General features: G+C 45.0%; 3 protein-coding genes across 9 annotated transcripts in view; 2 read left to right on the top strand and 1 right to left on the bottom strand.

Annotated features, from left to right (window-relative positions):
• Positions 1 to 16,693, top strand: part of Stacl (SH3 and cysteine-rich domain-containing protein) — a 41,340-nt gene extending 24,647 nt beyond the window's left edge. For 3 of the 6 annotated variants that reach the window (XM_026811666.1, XM_018020686.2, XM_018020687.2), the window contains 12 exons: positions 3,732 to 3,988; positions 4,278 to 4,670; positions 4,940 to 5,196; positions 5,583 to 5,694; positions 10,349 to 10,503; positions 10,595 to 10,645; positions 10,756 to 11,027; positions 12,385 to 12,534; positions 15,694 to 15,867; positions 15,927 to 16,191; positions 16,279 to 16,462; positions 16,534 to 16,693. In XM_026811666.1, the coding sequence (XP_026667467.1) occupies positions 3,732 to 3,988; positions 4,278 to 4,670; positions 4,940 to 5,196; positions 5,583 to 5,694; positions 10,349 to 10,503; positions 10,595 to 10,645; positions 10,756 to 11,027; positions 12,385 to 12,534; positions 15,694 to 15,867; positions 15,927 to 16,191; positions 16,279 to 16,462; positions 16,534 to 16,680 (2,417 nt within the window). In that variant the 3' untranslated portion in view covers positions 16,681 to 16,693. The remainder of the gene's footprint in view (positions 1 to 3,731; positions 3,989 to 4,277; positions 4,671 to 4,939; positions 5,197 to 5,582; positions 5,695 to 10,348; positions 10,504 to 10,594; positions 10,646 to 10,755; positions 11,028 to 12,384; positions 12,535 to 15,693; positions 15,868 to 15,926; positions 16,192 to 16,278; positions 16,463 to 16,533) is intronic. The other 3 variants (XM_018020688.2, XM_018020690.2, XM_018020689.2) reach the window with 3 other exon arrangements.
• A 221-nt stretch (positions 16,694 to 16,914) lies between these two features.
• LOC108622659 (uncharacterized) lies at positions 16,915 to 19,972 on the top strand. Its single transcript, XM_018020692.2, has one exon. The coding sequence runs from the start codon at positions 16,939 to 16,941 to the stop codon at positions 17,470 to 17,472; it is 534 nt and encodes a 177-aa protein (XP_017876181.2). The 5' UTR covers positions 16,915 to 16,938; the 3' UTR covers positions 17,473 to 19,972.
• A 65-nt stretch (positions 19,973 to 20,037) lies between these two features.
• Idgf4 (Imaginal disc growth factor 4) overlaps positions 20,038 to 22,266 on the bottom strand; it is a 7,264-nt gene continuing 5,035 nt past the window's right edge. Inside the window, exons 2-6 of one of the 2 annotated variants that reach the window (XM_018020691.2) lie at positions 22,101 to 22,230; positions 21,761 to 22,014; positions 21,368 to 21,671; positions 20,884 to 21,046; positions 20,038 to 20,718 (exon numbers count right to left, since the gene is read on the bottom strand). In XM_018020691.2, coding sequence (XP_017876180.1) covers positions 20,256 to 20,718; positions 20,884 to 21,046; positions 21,368 to 21,671; positions 21,761 to 22,014; positions 22,101 to 22,221 — 1,305 coding nt within the window. In that variant the 5' untranslated portion in view covers positions 22,222 to 22,230 and the 3' untranslated portion in view covers positions 20,038 to 20,255. Of the gene's footprint in view, positions 20,737 to 20,883; positions 21,047 to 21,367; positions 21,672 to 21,760; positions 22,015 to 22,100; positions 22,231 to 22,266 lie in introns of both variants that reach the window. The other variant, XM_026811667.1, reaches the window with a different exon arrangement.

Consider the following 22,266-nt stretch of genomic DNA (forward strand, 5'->3'; position numbering starts at 1 on the left):
GATTAATCAGAATGCATCTGCTTGTAAGAAGTTCTATCCTTCTTATAAATCCTCCCTATCTATCAGACGTCGTAATAAAATGAATTGTACTTATTAATAAGCCATTCAGCTTTTATGCAATTACTGGAAAAATGTATTAGAAAAGGAACTTAACAACCCCAGTGGAATCGAAATCGCTCGGCAGACGGAGAATTTCCGTTCGTAGTCTGAAGGGTGGGTTTATTTACGCAGCTTCGTAGATAATCGATTCCCGTTATCTTGGTGACACGGGACGCGCCGTACACGTTGCACCCGCGTGTGCATTGATCGCTCACAGGTATACAAACAACCGGTGTAATGAAAACACGCAGCTTAGACGAGAAATCTCAAGATAACCCTGGAACTTTCTCAAAAACTCTTGCCTTCTATTCTACCTCCATCGATTTTTTTTGTAATACCGAGTTTTATCTGTAATCACGTGTAGTGGTAGAATTCTTATCAATATATTAAACGTTCAATCAATAATATTAAAGATTATTATTTGCACAATTTATTAAAAATGATTGATTAATTGATATAAATTTTTATACTGCTTTTAATATAAATTAAAAATGATATCTGAAATTAAAGTATAAGATGGTCGTTCAATTATTCGCGAGAGCAATTTTCGTGAGTGGATAATACGTGTGACGGTAATACAATATTTTGACGTCGCCTAAAATGGGAGCCGATGGGAAGCGTTTATCGGACACGAGTTAAGTGGATTGTATTTTGGAAGTTGCGGCGAACTTTCAACCGGAGACGCTGGCACGGTTCGCCCCCAGAGAACTTACGGGGTCGTTGAAAAATTCTTCAAGACCCGGGAACCATCGTTTCGGGCCGGCAGCTACTCGGAAATGGGAATGAAGACTTGTTGATTAACATTTAACCGCGTTGCCCGATCCCTTAATCAAGAAAAATGACTGCAGCGAATAAATATTAATACTTGATGACGGCGATGTCACGCTGCTGGCCTATTTCGTCCGAGGCGTGAAGTTCGCCGTGTCACGGAATTAATCAAGTCGGTTTCCTATTTTTAGACACGTCCATGTAATTGAATGTCAATTCCGTGCTCGTTAACCGAGCCCCGGGTGCGAGGACGGCCGACGTCAATGGTAATAATTGAATTTTTCACTATGCAACCTCCTCTATACTCGCGTCCCAATCGTTCTTTAAAGCTCTTTGACGGAGCACCGTTCGAAAATTAAACGACCGGAAAAATCCTGTAGAAAATAAAATTGAAACAGTCAATTAGGATAGAAACGATCTGGCGAAGTGGCAAGAATTCAATACCCACGCGATGCTTCTATATCAGAATCGATGCTAGTATTGTGAGAATTTTTAATTAACGTTCACTCCCAGGAGATACAGGAGATCAAAACGAGAGGAATCGTTTTTGATTCATCATGAAATCTCAATCCGTTCTGGAGATACAGGTTCCCAAAGTTTACGCACAGCGTTCGGTAATATTATTGACACAGTGACCTAGTTTTTTCCTGAAACACGTTTCAGCCGAGTGTTTACACTGGTTAGTAGACATTAGGGTAGGTCCGTGAGCCGGTGGACGTGCGAGAAGGACGACGATAGAACAGCATTGAAAGAGTTATGCTCGTCTTCGCGTGACAATATCTCTGGAACTAGAAATCGGATCAAGATGAATCGAACTGCATTTTAAAGAGGAAGCGTTTCCGGTTCGAACGTCGAAAATTTCATCCCTTTATGATTATTTATCACAAACTTTTATGTTTTTTTAATTCTCAGTTTATTGCCCCGGAGTAGCGGGACTCGCGATCGAGCGTCTCGTCTCAAGAGCGATAACGCACACAGCGATGGAATAGTGTGTGTACGAAGTGCCTCGTCTTTCCAGCAAGCGTGGCTGCGCGGACGACCGCAAATATGCATTAGTGAAATATCGGTCTGGGTCAGAAATGACTCCGGCATCGGAATTTCTGCTTCAGTGGTCCGCAGGGTTAATAGACTTGAGTATAAAGAATCCCCATAAAATATTCTGTTTTTATTTCTTTTTCGCGTTATAATCTTCTCTAACAAGCCAGTCTGTATTTTAATTTCAGGAAGAGAGAATTTCGTGCACCCTGAAACTCGACAAATTAGATGATAAAAGGGGAAAAGTAATGCAACGACATTCCATGCATGCAACCTTTCTTTTACGCCTCAAAAACTGTTATTGCGGGTATCCGAGTGTAAACTATCCTCGCTGAAATTAATTTCGCCGTTTCATCACTTCGCGAAGTGAATCACGATTCTTGCATCTGCTATGAAACCGCTGTAACGATGCGAAGGATGGTTAAATTAAAGCGAAACCTGAGCCCTGTATATCGAGTTAAATTGATACCCCGGTTGATTTATTATTTTCAAAATTCCTTAATGGATACAATCGGGGGGGTTTGATTAAAATTTAATTATCGAACGTTAATGCTAAAATATAATGCTTGTAAATATCCTCGTATATTTCGTTTCGGCAAGGTTTTTGCGTCACGAGGACGGCTGGGAAAATAAGAATGTGGATTTGCGTTGCGGTCGAGATTAAAATCCGTGCCAGGTCCGGTGGCAGGCCAAGTTTACGTTAGCCTGGCCACTCGAAGATACGAAATTCTACAGAGATTTATATGCGCCGTGCAACAGGCCGTGTAATCTGCTAAAAGTAACCGATGTACGTCAACGAGTAGCGATCATTGAACACGTGAAAAAAAAAAAAGCGCACACGTTGTAAGGCCCCCAAGACGGTGCCAAGGTGTTGCCCGACGAGGCGCTCATATAATCTATATATTCCTTGCTAGATGAAGACACTGACAAACGGCCGTTTAATATCCTTACCGTCCGATAAATTCTCTCTGATGCGAAGGAAACACGAACACTTCAGCCTGACGTTTCCTTAATAGTCTAAAGATATGACGTACATACATAAAGCTTCAATATCTAAAATGCTACTTCACAATGAATTGCTCTTCTATTTTCATTCATCAAGAATTCTTACTTAATGTTATGTTCGTTTGAAAACGTTTTACCAAAGGGTAGCACATGGTCTTATTGCTATTTATGGCTGATAATCGTTTTTGCGTTTGGGCGAACGAGAAGCGGGAAAGCGTCAATAAATTGGCCAGTCGAATAGCAAACAAGGTTTCAATCCACAGCAATTCAATTAATTAAACATTGCCTGGGTTCGTTCCCGCCTCGGCCGGGATCGTTTAAAACCGTAGACAGCGAGGTGCGTAATGTCAGATACATCCGTGGTAACAGAGTACACGAGACGTCGAGTTCTCTTCAAATATTTCGACGAACAGATCGCTCTTGTATCAATAAACAATTAAACTCCAGTCGATACGAACAGAGAATGCATTGTGCGCCGGGCGAGAGTTGTTCAACCCCGAGGCAACAACGCTTTCCGCGGATAAATTCAGAGATAAATGTGTACGTTAACTTGGTAAAAAATTAACACGATTTATGCACGTGTTTCTCACCGCTGCGTATTCGATGAAATATTTAATAAAAGAAATCTGAATCGAGATTTCTGTTATTTAAAATAATTATCTATATTATACATTTAAAAACCTTAATTTTCCTTATAAATGCATGGAATCTACTCGCTGATCATTATCGACGGGTCGACAATTAGCCGAGTGTCAATTAACCTGATTAGATACAACTGATATTCAAATTGGTTCTAAAGCCCATGGTTCCTGGTCTGTCAACAGTGTCAGAGTTCGCCCAGGAGTTGGGCGCGGCGATGGAGAGCCACTCAGCGAATGTACGGCGCCTGGTCGACGAGTTCCGGACCAGGGCCGGCGACGCCAGGGTGGATTCCGGAGGGATGCGCCGCGTCTGGGAGAATCTGTTGCGGCAGGTGCAGTCGGACGCAGAGGCTCACCTAGATTTAGCAGCGGTTCTTCAACAACAGCTGTCGAGGCCAACGTTGGAGGCCAGTTTCCATCGGAAACTCCAATCCAGAAAGGTGATCCACTCGTTTACCGATTCAATACTTTATAAGAACAGCCGATTGAAGATTAAATGAAGAGATCAAAGGAGGAGGAGAACGAATCCTGGGGAACGATCCAGCCTGAGGCCAGCGACGCAGCTTCAAGAGGATAATTTCTGATACCCTCACATGCTTTGCATCTTTTTTTTTGTTCTCTTGTACGGTCTGATTTCTAATACGACATCAATCGATCGCGAGATCTTCCATGGTGAATCTCACAGCATAAGATTCCATAAAAAAGGCATAGTGAATTTTGTGTTCTCAGGTGTTTGCTCATCGCGAGGCCTACGAGCAGGTGGTCGCGAAGAGCGAGGAGAAGCTGCAGCGTGCCCGCGGCGAGTACAAACGGGCGTACGCGACTTTACTGACAACAGATGGCGGCAACGAACAGGAGCTGAAGCGCGCCTACTACGAGGCGCACAACGCGTACGTTCTCCAACTGCGGGCGACGAATGCCATCAACGAACGATACCAGTCGCAATGCCTACCGGGGATCCTCGGCGAGATAGCAGAGATCTACGAGGAACTGTGCGGATTAACTTGCAAGTGTGTAGCCGGGATATCCGAGGCGGCGGCGGAATGTGCGGGGGAGCAGGCGAAGCGTTACCAATCGGTCGCCAAGGAGGCTCAAGTCGTAGCGCCGTTGAACGACTTGCAGGTATGTCAGGGATCCACGTTTTATCACGAGTTACACGAATTACGGATGAACGGTCCCGTGGGCGACAACATCCTCGTATGTGGAATATATTGTTATCAGCCCACACAGTTCAGTTACTAAGAAGTCGCGATCGGCTTATGATCACTGGAGCGTACAATTCACAGAGCTTGTTCATGCAATTCTATCGCGAATTCTCAGATATGAAGACAATCTTGATTCACGATGTGGGAGTACGAAGGGAGTGAGACGTTTGTTACGTATATGCGTAGGTTTTAGCGAGGAGCCTCGCAGCGACCGCTACCCCTTCAAAGAAGCCTTCCAGGCGCCTGTTCGTGGCACCAGGACCGCCGGAACAGGTTCCCATCGAGAGAATCAACCAAATACCGCCCCTAAGGGATGAGCTGGCGCCGACAGGAGCCAGCACTCTGCCCATGATGGAGGATCTACGCCGGGAACACGATAATCTTACTCAAGAAATCACTAGACTGCAAGAAGCCCTAGACTCTTTCACGCGAATGCAACGAAAGTACGTTATCCCATATTTTTTTTTAAACGAAATAAAAATACGAGAATAGTTTCATTCGCGATAGCAAATTGAAACATATTTCTCTGGAATCCGTTACTTAATAGAGGGATGAGGTATTGAGTAATATCGCGGTACAACTTCGCCATGCTGGCTCGTGGATCGATAAGCCGGTAGGCAAACGCAGATAGAAATAATTAGTACCTAGAAAAAGAATTCGTTCTAATTACCTCTCGTTCCGCTTCCCTCGGTTCAATTTATTGAAGGTAAACACGTTACAAAAGCAGCACGGTTTTCATTCTGCGTCGGTAGAACCGACTCGGGAACACTCGACCGTTAATTTCTGCCGGGATCGTTTAACGGTTTGCCCCCCTACCCTTTAATTGCAGGAGCGCCGAAAGCAATCTTTATACGAAAGTGGCCGAGCTACAGGAAGACATCTCCATGAAGCGGTTCGAGCTGGGAGAGGCCCAGCTATACCTCGCAGCTGTGCAAGCACAGGTACGTGCGCCATTGTTCGCAAATATCGCCCCGCTTTGTTTTTCAACATTCAAAGGATCTCTTTGCTACGAAATATTAAAGAGAGATGGAGATCTCTCTGGGTTATTTCAAAGTCGCTTTAGATCTATAATTCCCTGCAGCCGGGGTTACTCTGTAACTCCTGAAACGTTGGCTAGCGATTGTAAATCATTTTAGTCGCAGCTATCAGTAGATAGTTACGAAACTTTCTGCGAACTTCTTACATCTTTCATTGGAACGTGATCGATAAGTGAGTAGCCATTAGCGACACTATCGAGGATTCACCCGAAAATTGCACGGGAATGTCATCGCGCGAGCGGCGAAGTTCCGCGGGACTCGGGGCCAAGAACTTTCCACTTACTCCGCGAAAACGGACTTGTTCTTGTTTAGAAAACAGAGGCGCGGGGTTCGTGGAAAACTTTTTTCATCCGCGGTGGTGGAAGTTTCCACGCGGGCAAGGGAGGAAGCGTTGTACGTGTAAGCGACGCGACGTCGTCGGTGGGGAAAAAGTCGTTTCACGACTTCGAGATTGGATTTGTGGCGGATCCCCGTGAGGGGGAACGCTGAGAGAAATCACCGATTTCGCACCGTTGTCCCGATCCCCTTTAGATGAAGCCCCGCTCCTTTGTACGGGGCTCCCTTTCAGCCGTGATAAAAATTCGATACTCGCTTTTGTAGTCACGCAGAGAATTTTTCACTGGAGATATAAAGTTCAGCGCATTTATTCCGGAAATGTTTCACTTATATCCGTTGAAAATAAATATGAAAAACCTAAGAAACGTTTTCAACAAGACTGCAGATTTTATAAAAAAAAAATCGACATTCTCAGTGATGAAAATTTATATTCAAATCCATCGAAAAAAAAAGATGACGATTTGTCAGCAGAATTCTTTTTAACGAGTTGACTAAACTCGAGTACTGAACGGTAAAATGACTGTGTATCGAGTCGGCCAATCGTACACGAGGAACGTGTCGATCTCTGCGCGAGAAAAAGAAGTCTGAGCGTCGAGTGGCTGAGCCGATTAAAATTAGCACGAGCCTCTCCCATTGTTCCCTTTCACGGGCCGCGAACAAGTACAATGCACCTTGCTTGTGCACCTGCACACGTGCCCGCATCACAGTTTCGTGCAGCTCGCGCGTTCGGTTACAACGAAGCACCCTCGTAGAATTTTATAATCCGTATCCTGGCAGTGAGTAAATTTACAATTGTGTGTGCTTTCGTAAGCTACTTATAATACATGCAAGTCGAAGAATTAATTTGTGGAGTCAATTGAATCTGGTATAAAGTGAGCAGAAATAATTCAAGCCCTCTGGTATAAATAATTTCGTTTAATAAAACCTGACGCGTCTACTGAAAGGAGGGAGCAGGTAGACAGAGCCGGTGCCGCAGGCAATGGGACTGCGAGGGTAAAAGCAGCGGCTGGGGCGACATTAAAAAAGCATTCATGGCAGGAGTTCGGTACGCGAAGGGAACTCACGGGTGTAGACGAAATTCCGCGCTCCGTCGTATGAAAATCGCGCTCGGGCACTCGTGCGCCGACGAGGATGAATTAAGTGGGGAAAAGGAAAAAAAAAGGAAACGGGTTCAAAAAGACGTGAATCCGTACTGCTAATCCCGTTTTCCCGGCGCGAAAATAACTCGGACGCGTACGTGCCTCGAGGAACGTTCTAGCTTTTCGCAGCTCGAACGCTTTGACGCGCGTCTGTCGATACTCGGATCGCGGTCAAAAGTTTTGAAACGCGATGGAAATTAACGGAAGCGTACTGAAGACATTGTGTTTAAAAAATGGAAATTATGTTAACGTTGTACGAATGATAAATTATCAGAATTTAGAATAATAGAAAATATGGGAGGATGAAAGGAGTCAGAAAATTTATATTTAGGAGCTATAGATTTAAATCCAGATTTAAGTTCGACAAAAAATTATTGAACTCGTATAATTCCAGGTAAACAGAATAACAGGATAGGAAATAAAAGAGGAGAGACTGTAAGAGGGATGACGAGGATGTTTGTTTCTTTTTATATGAGCTGGCGACTTCGAGTCTGCAGTTCTATATCCAATGATATCGATTTGCATACATGCGCATCGTTCTTGCCGTGGACGATTGGCCTGATTCAAACGTTCCAGTGAAGCATTCGCTGGATTCCTAGACTCGACGTCTCCTGATCCTGGAACTGCTACACGGATGCCAAAATCTTATACCGATTCGCTTAAAATAGACAGCGACGCGACATTGTCGCCAGTTTTTGTCTCGACATGCTAATGGAGTTGCGAACTTGGTACATCGGTTTGATTCATCGAGGAGAGGTAGACTAGAGCAACTCTATAGATCTTCGGAATTGGACACGTAGTCGTGGAGATTAGAAATTGAAGCGAGCTCGTTTAATTGGCGCGCATTCATTGAGGTGAGGATCGATATTGGGGCCGAGTTCTGTTAAAATTTTCAACAAGACGCGTCCTAATGGACCTGTCAGCAGATACCAGAGCCCATGGAACACCGTCTAGGTATCGATAATTGCCGCATCGACCGATCCTCGATTGACTCCTACGTTTTAAGGAAAACAGATCGTTCTTTCCTTTAACTTATTGCGATACGATATTCGCAAATGTCTTGAATATTTTTAGAAATATTCAATTCGAATTCGGTTGAAATACCTCAAACGTCTGATCGATATTCCTCGATTGATAAAAATCGTTTTACTGATTTAAAAAATTAAAGTATTTCAGACTAGGTTCAGAGGTCGAATATTTAGATATTCTCGAAATCCGTATCGAATTGGTAATAAAAATAATCGCGTTGTTGGAATCTTCTGCAATCGTCAATTCGCATGAAGTTAATCCGGGATTAGGGATATCTGGAGTGCGTGGAAGCCGCGGACGCATAAACAGCGGGCGGAAGCGCGAGGTTGCTGCGGATACACGCGGCGCTGCCGAATAAATACGGCGCGCAATCGCGCGACATGCGCCCTCCGAACTGGGTCACCCTCTCGACGTCGGCGGCCGTCTGAAAATCCATTCCTGGCCTCGAGTCCGCTCTCCTAGGTCAGGGTGGCAGGAGGAGTCTGGTTAAGTCCTCGCTAAGATGGGCTGGACAACGTTGCGCACACGAGTCGTTAGTATCATTCCTTGAACCTGGAACACCTGTTCCCTTTCGCTTTCCGCCGTGGATCCGGGTCACCGCAACCTGCGGTGGCACGCGGCCGTCGGTGCAGCTCCACGAGACGCGGGATGCGTTCCACGGGTGAATTCGCGCTCTCCTGCCGACAGTGTCCGTTGCTATGCGCTTAACTGCGACGTTCCCCGGTTGCCCTCCGGCTAGGAACCGTCGATGGACAGTGCGCCCGGTCGTTCTCGATGAGATCTCTGAGTGATAGTCCCGCGGGATCAGTGAAACGGTCGGGAACGGGGAAAGCTAGGTCGACCGAGCCTGCGGGAACAGCTGTGCATGGTGTTCGGACACGTGACGAATGGTGTCTGGGTGTTCGTCGGTGCACGGCCCGTGGCTGGGACGAGACGCGTGGTTAACCCGGCACGTGTCCCGAGGTGATGTGTGGTCGAATGAATCGGTCGGAGAGTGACTTTTCCTGGCGGGCAGAATGGACTCTTCGAGGGCCACTTTGCCACGCTCCGTGCGACGATTTTATGGAGCTGCGTGAGTGGAAACAGCTATGACGCTTGGAAACGCGCGGGACCACGATTACTCTTCTTCTCCTGCTGTATTTCTTTATTGACGATGTAGCGAATTTACGAGAAAATTTGTTTTATCATGGATACGCAATTCGGTATTTCCAGATTGGGAATCCAAGTATGAATTGACGTTAAGCGCGGTTTGGCCGCCTGGTCGATGCACCTTTAGTCTCTTCATGAATGAAACCTTTGCGTTATACATAACGAGCGATATAGAATAGATACAATGGCCTGCTTGAAATCGATGACAATCTCAGGTGATATCGTCGATAGATACTTTGATCTAAATTGGTAATTACGTTCTATACCATTTCCTGATCGGTTCGGTTGCATATTAATGAGAACACCGATACGCCCCGTGGATTATATTTGACGGGATTACGTCAGCAGTTATATAATACCGACGTAACGTCAGAGAGTAACTTTTTAATTAAAAGAAAATTGTCCATTGTCACGTGCGTTCATTAAAATAAGCGAAATAAAATTGTCAGGTGGGCGCGAGCCATCAGGTATCCCCGACAGAATCCAATTAATTCAATTCTCAGTCGCATTAAAACCGCTCTGGCTTCCCCTTTCATTGGATATCTATTTAGCGGACAGTCTCGCACGAGCCGTCAAACAACTCGTGCAGAAACTGGTCTATTCCCATTCAGATCACGTACTGAAATTGGACTCGCGGCAAAAAGAGCTATTGAAAATGTTTATCGCATTCCATTCAACAACTGCGCCGAGTACATCGTATTTCGTATATTCAATTGCCGTGACAACTTCAAAAAGCGCTTCGTGGACATCTTCAATGTCGACGAATGAAATGGGAGGAAATTGTATGGGTCAATTAAGTTAATTCATATAATAATTCGAGATCGAGCGGTCATTAAAGAATTCCCTTGGCGAAGCGATAGCACTTTTCTGCCATTTTATCTCTGACGCCCGTTTCGGTATTGCAGAAGGAGCTGTTCGGGGCTGGGGAGGCCGGTCAACCGGATGGGGTGAGCGGCCGGAAGATGTCGAATGGCTCGACCGGAAGTACCAAGCACAAATGGCTGAAAGCGTTCAAGAGCTTGAAGACGAGCTCGCCTACGACCCCGCCGACGGCTGACAAGTTAGTAGCTTATCGCGTTTGATATCGGCGTGCCTACGTTGTCCCCGATTAACCGGAACCTTGTTTTGCGAATGCTAACACACTGACACAGAGGGAAACAGGCGATGTACCATGCCGTCTCCACGGTCGTCGCCATGTCCAGGTAAACCATCGTTGCACTGCTGTGATCGCTTTTGGAAACGCTGTAGGAATTTCAAGAATCGTCAGGAGGCGAGACTCTTATTGATCAAATGGAAAATATGTTTCTTTCAGAAAAAGTTTGGAGTCCGAGGGAGGTCATTCATGGCGCGAGTACACCTACAAGAAGATCACCCCGTGCGATGCTTGCGGCCAGGTGCTCCGGGGTCACAGTCGCCAAGGTGTCAGATGTCGCGGTTGCAAGGCGAACGCTCACACGGACTGCATCAATCTGGTGCAGCCGGCGACATGCCCGAGTCTGCTGCCGAAGAAGAGCGGTGGTATTCCCCTGCTCCGCCGTCAGAAGACCCAGACCCAAGTGGATGAGACGCCGATCGCCGAGCACAGTAAGTACGAACCAGTTTACAGTGTGCTTGTGAAAGTTTTTCGTCTCCCTGCCTCGCGGCCGGGGCTCCCTGTTTTTTCTCTTTCTCTCTCTCTGTCTCTTTTTCTCTCTCCCTGTTGAGGATGATTGACGCGCTGATCAATCGAACCGATCTAATTTATTGTAATTCGGCAATTTTCAGTTTATCGAAAAAAATTTCTGTCGATTAACTCTCTTTCGTTCGACGAGAGTGGGCGAGCTCGATGAAATTAGAGCCGTGCGGCGGCTAATTTGAGATCGAAATCAGAGGCTCGAGATGAGAGCACACAAAAGATCAGTTCCGTTATCGTGCGCGGTATCGATTGGTCTGTCAACGAGAATGAACCGGAAGCAAACGAAAAGGATGAAACCGTGCACGAAACTCTGCTCCTCATATTTCACCGATCAGCCGATTCCTGTAATCACGATACACGCGAGGCGCAACGGTTCAGAGATCACGTTCCCACCGCGAATTAACCCAAACTTAATCGGATCATTCGCCCTTCAGCTTTTCTACCTTCCCGCGTCCCTCACTCAGAAAAGGGGACACTCTCTTTCTCTATGTATACCCGGTGTTCTGTGTGGTGGCTGACTGTCAGTGTTACGGTTCTCCCTGTTCAGAATCGCTGAGACACAATATTAGAAAGCTCAAGGGCTGAACAAAACTAAAGACAAATAAAATGTATCGAGGAGTCCTGCGATTAAGCTGAAATTAATTGAAAGCTTGGCCATACTCGTAATCCTTTGAACGCCACTCGAACTGACGTCAGAGCGAACTCATCCTGCGAACGATCGATGGCAATTTCGTTACCACCCATGGCTACCTACGTCCCGGATTCATTCCCAAACTGTATTAAACTAAACTACGCTGTGCTCCATATTTTTCTCCTCGATTAAATGGCATTTTTCGTTTAACCGTTCCCGTTGTTTAACGCGCGAGGTGACTCTGAACAGGCGGCGCTAACACACTGTCAGTTGACGATAATGAGACCCAGCTCCCGGCTCGGAAGCACAGCTCCCGTGAGCAACAAGTGTCCTCTAATTCACAAGTAATCACTCTATAAATATGCATATCGTTTTCTTTGTTTCATTCGACGCAAATAGGACACACTTGTTCCGTTTCACGTACACTGTATTAACGCATAATTTCACCACCCCGCAAGTTAATACGCTTGCTGTCCAGGGGACCGTTGCTCCCGATCGGAGAGCCAGGTCCAAGCTTTTGTTGAAACAAAGAGATAACGAATTAAGAAAAAAAAAAAAAAAGAAAAGGCAAAGAGAAAGGCACCACGTGGTGGTCGTGTGCTTTTGCATTACTGTCTCTCTATCCGTGCGGGCAGACGTGGACGTCATATACCAGGTGCTGAAGCAGGCAGGCGAGATCCGTGGAAACTCGACAAACTCACCACCTACGCCTCCCACAGCAGATCATCCCTCAGCACCTTCGTCAGCGAGGGCCTCCTCCCACCCCTGTTCCTCGTCCACCTCTGGTAAGGCACAGCACCGATTCCCCTCGACCTTGAAGCCGGACCGATATTGCCCGAGAGAATACGATTCTTTTTCTCCTCTCTCTCTCTCTCTCTCTCTCTCTTTCACTCACTTTTTTTCGACTGCGTTTTCACAAAAGAGTCGGGCTCTCGCAAAGTGCCTCTCTTCGGGTGCACCTCACCGTGACGAAAGGAAATTGCTGACGAATGGTCCAACTTGTCGAGCACGTAAATTGTCAATTCTAAAGAAACTTTCAAACGTGTGGAACGTTTATTCTAGCGTGAATGATTTCAGATGTGTTCGAGGTCTCCTAAGTGACTCCGTTTTTAAGTATGGATTTTTTAAATGTTAATTGATATCGCAATGAGATTCATGAATAGGAAGGTGGAAAACCTTTTAGAAGAGATACTGTTTGTTTCGTTTAAAGCAGTATTTAATGTACAAGAGTTAGATAAGAAATTTGATGGGGCTGCACCGCGAAGAGAGCCCATCGAGTAGCAATAACTTATGAACGGTCTCTGCTTCAAGGTGGCACGTAAACCCATTCTTTTATTCTTTTTATCAACGGAAGAGTACGCTTCTTATTCCCAGGGACATGACTCGTAACTTTGCCTATTTCTCTTTCTTTTTATCTGTCCAATCTCTCTCTCTCATTCTGTCTTCTCCTGCTTCATCTTCATTCTTTCTCTGCGCCTTCTATTCTGCCCCGACACACTCAGGGAATTGAAACCCGCGTACGAAACTGATGGCCTCATCATTTATCCTCGCGAGATCATCAGCCAGGGAGCGTATTTTAATTCATCACAAAAAAAAAAACGATTGATAATTTTTCATTAATATTTTTGTCACGGTATTGTGTGATGTGCTAACGTGGAAGAAAAAGTTGAGAGTGTCGGATAATCTTACCAAGGATCGCCACGGGCTGCTCGAGGGCTCTCAAGAGGACGCGATTTGCGGACCCGCAATCCCAACTTCGCCCCTTGGCCCTTTCCCAATCGAGAAAAACAATTTTCCCAGTTTTTCGTCGAAGCTTTATCATCCCGGTTCATCAATCCTAACCGAGGGGCCAGAAACACACGGCCGAAGTTGATCAATCATCCGAGATCCCCAATATCGAAACACTTAAGCTTTTCCTAAAGAGAACCGACAAAATTCTCGGAAATCGCATATGTAACAGTGGATGGACTAACTAAAATCGTCGTGGAGACAATTGAAAATGCGTTCGAAATGAGAGAGAAAGAATAACAAATTCAACGGCGCAGTGGAAGTTGCGGGATTTGATCGACTAACAATGTAACATATCGGAGCCAGGTTTTTCAAGCTTTCGCTTTGGAGTGGCGTTAGTGAGTTCAAATTGACAATCGAAGGATCGTTGCGACCAGGACGTGGCAGTGGTGGGTCGATGTCCGCGACCAGACCTTTTGGACAGCCGCTAGTGTTGATGAGCCAGCCGTCGACGTCGTCTCAAAAGCTGCCACAACCGCCCCACCGAAGAGCCAATAAAAAACGATGACGAACGGTCCACGAATTTTCACATAATCGAACGACTTCCGTTTTGTGAAATGAACTGTAAAAGGGTGGAATCGAAGACACGAAGTTCGTGAGTTCTGTGGAATTGGGTGTTATTTTAAAGAAGAAGCTGAGGAAGATGGAATTATTTTTAATTTTGTTCTAATGAAACACGCAAGGCCAAAATTATGTTCGTAATTAATTATTTATTTTTGAATATTTTTCATATAATGTTTAATATCGAAACGAGCGATTGATCATTTATTTCCACAGTCCTACCCTTTTAATACTTTCGACGAGTATAAATGCACGTTTACATTTGGTACGTGAATGCAAGGTAGCCTAAGTCTCGAGCGAATCGTAGTTTTTCCACCCGAATATTTTTTAGACTTTTTTTTGGGAATGCCGAATTTCAATCGAGAATTCGGCACGACCAAATTGTGAAACCGAAAATCCGTGAAAATTATTTGCAGCCTTTTTATTTTTTAAACGCAGGCTGTTTCAAAAAAGACTATGCAGAAAAGGTAAGGATCCCAGCACATTTACCTATACTTTTTTTGCGATTTTGAAACACGAATTAATTCAGTTCCGGTTAGCATAGTTTCTTTTGAAACGAATTTATTAAATCTCGGATTGTTCTATCGAGCCAGCATATACATAAAACCTCAACGGAAGTGTACGCTTAAATTCAAGTCTGAGTTATTAAACATTGTTCCACACGATGATTTCCCACCTCTCTTTACCATTTATTACTTCCTCGAGAATTCACGTAAAAAAAAAAACGAAAAAAAAAAATAGAGGAAGAACGAAAATGAATAAGGAACACGTGTTGCGTAAATCTACACGTGCCGAAAAAATTAAAAGATACGAGGGAGAAGCCATGTACATATTGTAAATAAAAATATTTTCTCCTGCAAGCTTCTCTACTTTCACTTCTACGCGTGCGCGAGTCGTGTCCCGTATTTTTTCACTTTTTTCAATTTTTTCTAAATGTTCCTGCTAAAAAAAAAATATACATGAATTTGTTTTCTCGTCGATGTCGACGAGAAAAATATTTTTTCTGTGTGCATCCGTGGTACAAACGTATATCTATATGTATATATATATATATATGGCATTCGTGTATCGTGTGTGTGTGTGTGGGTGTGTGTTTTCACTGCCAGCCTCGACTTTGACGCCAAACAAATATACAATATCGCCAGGGTGAAAAGAAAAAATTAATCCAACCCGCTGTCTGAGACTAGATGAAAAGTATTCTATACCTGTACGTTGTCTGTGTATACGTGTGGTCGCATACCGCAGTCCCGTGCACGCATATCGACGTATGACTCTATCGGGAACTATACATCTGACTTGGAACTATGCATTTCTTTCCACTTTCTACTGGTACATAAATTCCTCAAACTTCATTGCCTGCTGTGAACTTACGCTTACGCAAGACCGTAGTAACGTCGCTTATAAATTCCTCTGCAACCGATAGAAACGAAGTAATCGAGAATGGTAGGTAAACTTTTTGATGGAACTGCTCCCTGCAAGAAAACAGGCTCTATTTGCTATCGATTAACGTTGCTTGGTAAACTGGCGTCAATGTCGAGCGCCGAGGTAAATCGCAAAGGCTAACTTCGTATGATCGCTCATTATGGAACATGAAGCGCCGCATAGCCCGCAACGTAAACGCGAGAGATTAAATCTGAGGATGAAGAGCCTCAGCCTGGATTCCCCGGAGGGCACGGCACACGTTCGGCATCGACCGCGAGACTACTACACCACCGGGAGGGAGTCCACACCGCCTAGACACTCGGACAGCGGAAGCATCAACAGATTATGTGAGTAGGCCCGATTCGGTCGGCCTCAGAAGTGACGAAAATGCGTTTTCATGACTTAGGGAATCCGATTGCAGCACCATGTAGCCCCGGTCAGGGCCATGGTGTACCCAAGCACGTCCGAGGTGCCATCAGGATGTCCAGCATGGAGCTGCCCGACGAGAACGAGAAGTCTTATTCATCGGCGAGCACCTCCCCTTGCCCGTCGCCTCACACCAACAACCAGAATCACATAAATCCACCTGGAAAACGTGTTCTACCCCCCAACAACCTCTACGTGGTGCTGTACAACTTCGAGGCGCGACATCGCGACGAATTAGACCTGAAGTAATCATTTGAAAAATAGCTCGACTCTTGACTCTTGGAAGTCCAGAAGGAAGACGGTTGTATCAACGAGATTTAATTCTGACACAGGGCTGGTTACAAAGTGACGGTGATCGACAAGTCGGAGAAGGATTGGTGGAAGGGGAAGTGTCTGGGTGGCCGAGTCGGCTATTTCCCTAGCGCTTATGTGATGCGAGTTGAGTCTGGCCAGAAGACTCTTCAAGTCACTCGCAATCTGCAGTTAACCGACCAGATCACTCTCTTACGTGATCAGGTACATACACCGCGGGAGGAGAATCGCTGACAGTTTTTTACTAACGACCAAAGCGTTATTCTCTTTTTCAGATAGTGATCCAGGTTGGAGAAGAGGTGGACGGCGTGGCGATGGTGCGCTGCGCTGCGGACGTCAGATCGGCGGACCACACGGGCAAGGAGGGCGAGGTCTTGTACAGGGAGACTCTGTGCCCGCTGAAGTATCTCCAGGAGGTGTGACGACAGCCTCGCCAGTTGGGCGAGCGTCAGAACCGCGCGGACCTCCACGAACGATTCTCGGTGCGCCGGATCGCGGTCGAGAAGTACTACGATTGCCTGCAGTGCGCCGAGCAGTGCCGCCACGTGACCACCGTTACCAACAACAGCGTTAACAACAACAAGAACCACATTAATAATAACAACAACAACAACAACAATCCTAGCGTCACTACTAGTAATAATTTGAAGCTGGTCAAGAACGCGAAGAACAATAATCTGATGCAAAAGAGCAGTATCAGTAATTACAGATTGACCAACTCGATCAACTCGTCGTCGTTGAAGGACAACGCCAGGATCTTCGCACGTTTGGACGAGACCCGAGCCCTGAGGAACCCCAAGACCACGAACATTGTCAGGTCCATGAAGAACCAGCCGCTGCCACCGACTCCGGCCAAGAAGAGGTCCTCCCTGGCTCGTCCGGTTCGCGTTCACGATTCCTTCTCTCAGCCTAGGAAGCTGATGCCCGCCAACGACGCTTTCCAAACCGTGCGCAAGATCAACAAGCCGAATTTCCGGGACAAGGTTCACAACGAGACCGGCTGGCCGTTCCGGCTGAGGCTCGTGCAGATGCTCGAGCTGACCCTGCCGCAGTCCAAGAAGAAGAGGAAGAAGAAGGCGCCGATGATGCTGATGAAGCAACAACAGGCCAGCAAACACGCGTGCAAGGACACGGAGAGGCTGCTCCGTGTGCTCAGCGTGAACAATGTGGACCAAGACGCTAGGTACAACGTCACACGGTGTTCTGTCATGTAGAGACTCGCGTAGGCGGCGGAGACGCCGCAGGCGGACTCTCTCTCTGGTGCTCGGAGTGGAAACGTGGACGGTGTTAGGTAGGATATCATTCGTTCTATTAACGTCGACGACCTCGTACGGTTGGTCCGCTTCTCAGAGCTATTTAAATATATGTGGAATCATTGTCGTGTATGTATGGGTATTCTCTGAGGAGGGTTTGAGCCGTGATCACTTTTGAGCACCAGATTTTCAATTTGGCGGCCGCACAAACGCGTTACTCGGCGCGTGTTTAACAATAAGAAGTTTCTTTCGTCGTTTACGCTTCCGTTTGGTAAAATCGCCACCGGAGGACATGTTTTTATCGTTTTTTCAAACATAAACGACAGCCTTGCATAATTATTTTATCTCGTCATTTATTTATGCATTTATCAGGAGTCTATTGTTCGTTATCGTTGTGCTTTTCTTTTTACTAATTTTTCACTAACTTCTCGTAAGTCGTTTATGTTCTGTTGGGTATTTTGAACGTGATGAATTTTTGATGAGCTTAAATGTTTCGTATCGTGCAATAGTTGATAATCGAGAGAGATATATTTGGATAAGAAGCGATGGAATATTTGCCGACGAATGGGAACTTAATAGGTGCTTGATCGATTAAATATGAAATCCGAGATAATCGATAATGAAATTCAGTTTAATTGCAGAAGAGTGTAGTATCGATATTAGAGGTCCTCTTTCGTTAGTCTGTCGCGTGAATTTCCAAATTTCATTACCCCGTCTTCGAATAAAAATCCTTTGCCGTAGCAACGAGCAAGACGATAGAACAGAGTGTTGCTTATAATTAAATTCCGAACGGTAGAATCGATAATTTTGGTTGGGAAGTAATTTTGGGTTGCCTGACGAAAATCTCAGTGTACCATCGAACCGAATTAAAAATCGCAATCGGAAATTCTAACACCTACACGCTTATACCTTACAACTAATTCCGTCCCCAAGAAACATTTAACTAATGAAACTGATTTCATTTGTTCTCCATACAAATTTCTACGAACTCTCGTTCCTGAATTTTCATTTCGTTTACGAACAAAAATTCAAATCAATAATACATCTGACGACCAATCGCGTGATTTGCATTTAATTAATATGCATTTACAACTGGAGGTTCTCGTGGGTATGCGACGAATTGAACGAATAAAAGCTTGCAGCTGAAAATTTTCAGAATCGAGACATCAAGGGAGACGTACCTTCAAGAACTTCCGACCAGTCAACCAAAAATCCATTCCAGTCTAATTAAAAACCAACTGATTTTCGCTGAACGCAAGAGAGAGTATCCTCGACTGGGAGTATCTCAGTTGCATTTTCGTGATCAGACATCTCAGAGAGCATGAAAGAAATACGTTTCACTCGATATATATTCACCGCGTAGAGGGAAGTCACGTGAAAGAGTGTCCGCGTAATTATTTTTTCACTGTCCAAACCACTGTAATCTAGTCGCAGATCTGCTTTCAACAAATCGCCATCTCTCATCGAGTGTGTCCTGTTCCTGCTTAGAATCTTTCGATCGTCCTCGATCGTAACTCGTTCGTAAAAACTTGCCAAGATCAGGTTTGCACATTTCATTATAGTATATATTTAATTAGAAAATCGACCTAATGGTCCGGATAAATAATATTTTCAAAACGAACCTTGAACCGAAATTGCTTTATATCTCATGTGAAATCCTATTGTTCGCCGGGATGATGAGTAATGAAAGTTTACGAACGAGTTCCAATTAATACTTCACGTGGACCGTGGCCAGAGTAGATTAGGATAAGTATCAGGGATAAACTGTTGTGTCGTTGTAACGCTACGTACATACGTATATGATATATTTCATTATATTATAACGCCGTAATGTGTAACGAGTGCCCTACCCCTGTTAAACTGTAACGTCGAATTAATAACTGTACTATAGTGTGTAAGCTATTCCAACTACCACGCCCAGTATTTTCTAAGTATTACGCTGCAGGATGTGTTCGCCTGTCGCAACGTCTGATTTATTATTCCACTCGTCATAACGAAATCTACGTAAAAGAAAAAAAAAGAAAGAAATAATGATTTCCAAGTCAGTCCCGGAAAACGATTCGACTGTCTCGCCTTGGTCTTATTCTTGGTCAGTGGAACAACAAATCAGGGGACAAAAACTGGAACCAAATGGAACAAAAAGAAGAGCGTTTCATTGTTTGTGCACGAATGAATTTGACGATAACTTGAGTTCGAACGATGCACGACGGAGCGTACAGATAAGTACAGACGAGGAACGGACGCGCGAGAGATTTCAAGGAACACTGTTTCATTTCTACGTGTATGAGTGGCTACGGATTAGCTGTGTCTCGTGTGCCATAACTCCTAACGTTTGATATATTTAACGAGTCTAGTCCATTTACAAGGAAACCTTTCGTACACACCCAAGCAAATGTGTTTATCCGAATTCATAGACTGCACATATATATATACATACATATATATATATATATTATATCTACAGGCGGAACAAAAATTTATTCCCTGGATCCTATTGGACAGAATGGATGAATGAGCGAGATGGAGAACGTTTCAAGAATTTTTATTCTGCATCATTACGTAAAACAATTCTTGCCTATATCGTTCGGACACTTAAGAAATAGAAATGCATCAGGAATATAAAAAATACATAGCGAATGCCGTGGCCAAACGGATCGACGAACGTTAGATACATTTTTCGAAGTTGAAGGAACTTAAGAGGTACTCTGTGCAATTGGCCACGACTGGTCAGTCTCTAACTTTTTCTACAGCTTGTATTTGGCACCTCTGACGATTGGGTATTTATCTCCGGTGCAGACACCTCGGAAATCGTCCAACGACAAATCGTAAATAACCACCCCACCCAGGCCTTTGGCTTTAGCGTAAGCAGCTTTATTCCCGGCCGTGTCGGGATCCTCGTAGCCCACCCAAATGCCATCGGCGCCGCTGTCAGCGTCGTATGGCTGATAAGCATAGCTTCCATACTTCTTCGACGGGTCTCCCACGCGTCTCAAACGACCCACGGCGCTCTCCGTCAATCTAGAGCAGACCTCGGCATAAGAAAGAATGCCTGGTATTTGCGTGTGAGGACCCTCAGCTCCTGGACCATCGGTGGTAACGGGCGGTACACCTGATATTTGACTGTCGGAGGTGAGTTTCCAAGTACGGGCGAACGTCGGGATTCCCACGACGACCTTCGAGCCGGGGGTACCGTTCTCCAGCCAGTACCTTGAAGATGAATTCATACTTTACGGATATTTTTGAATTGTTAAAATAGTCGATAGGAGCTAAGAAATTTTTTTTGGTAAATGCAAAATTTTTATCCAGGTTCCTCTAGATTTACAATACGGTAAATCTTCGCATTTACCGTATTGTAAAAAGTGCATTTCTCACCTAGTGGTTGTGTCGACGTTGTCGTCAGGGATGCGTCCGTAGCTCTCGTAAATGGGTGCTGGATAATCGGCTTCCTGTGGGTTACGTTCCGGTGTTTTCTGATCGAAAGTGAACAGGTGCACAGCGTCGATGTTCGGTGCCAGCAGTCTCGCATCGTAGTAAACTAGAAACAAATTATACTTTGCATAACACGTACTTCATATAACCTTGAGATAATTTCCGTGAAAACGTATCGCAAATCTAATTTCCATTTCCCCAAATGTTAATATTTAGAGAACGTGACACCGGCCAATTAGACACACAGGGGTAACGGTGTCACCTTGCTAATTTCAAACCAAACACGTTCCGCGATTTCTATCTAATTTCGTATAAATAAGCAGGGATCTTAATCTGATTTGAATAACAACCGAATGTATCCTACGGATTTAAACGAGACGAGTTATGAATTTTAACGAGCTTCGAAAGTGAGCAAATAAATACTCACTGCTGCTGTTCACGTGTGGCAGGACAGTGACCGTGAGGGCTTTCATCTTCGGCCTGAGTTGTGCTTTCAGGTCGCGTACGAGGATCGTGAATCCATCGCGGTGCTCCTGCTCCTTGTCGTCCTTGAATTTACCATAGCCAAAGGTCTTCTTCACGCCGTGCCACAACGATCCCAAAGCACTGCGTTGCTTCTTCACTTTCACCGGTGGGAATTCCCAGGCAAGATCTATACCGTCGAAGTCGTAGTCGTTGAGAAAACGATTCACAGAGTTGATGAACTTGGTTCTTGCCTCGGACGTCTCAGTCTGTACAGAGGAATCGTTTGTAACACCAGTTTAAAATAGGATATAAAATTATAATTGATAATTGGTAATTAATTGATAATGATACTCACGAGAAGTAAGTATTTGTGAGTCTCGAAGTCTGGATCGGCATTGCCACCGATGCCGAGGTAAATCTTCAGCTCCGGGAAGCTTCTTTTCAGCTGAGTGGTCAGTTTGTAATAAGAGTAACCACTTCCGGTGTCCAGATTCGGATTCAACGGCGTAACTTCGTACGTATCTGCCTTGATTCCAGCGAATCCGTAGATGAGATGCGTGCAGAGATTCAAAGCCGAGCGGACGTCGTCTAACTGGAATTTGCCTGGTCCTGAAATAGATAAAAAAAAAAATGTTTGATAATTTTAACATTTTAGAATTGATGATACGATTTACGAGTAACGAAGGAGAATTTACCTTGTCGTTCGAAGGCTGTGCTGTTCCAATAGCATACGACCTTAGTGTGCTCGTGGGTGTCGGCGCAAAGCACCGCAGAGAAACAAAGAACCGCAACAGCGGCGGAAATTAACACTCTCATTGTTGCGCTCTGAAAAATTTAATATTGATTTTTAATTATCACGAC

Source organism: Ceratina calcarata, unplaced genomic scaffold, assembly GCF_001652005.2.
Source record: "Ceratina calcarata isolate Rehan_Ccalc_2016 unplaced genomic scaffold, ASM165200v1 scaffold233, whole genome shotgun sequence".
In the NCBI taxonomy this organism is placed as follows: Eukaryota; Metazoa; Arthropoda; class Insecta; order Hymenoptera; family Apidae; genus Ceratina; species Ceratina calcarata.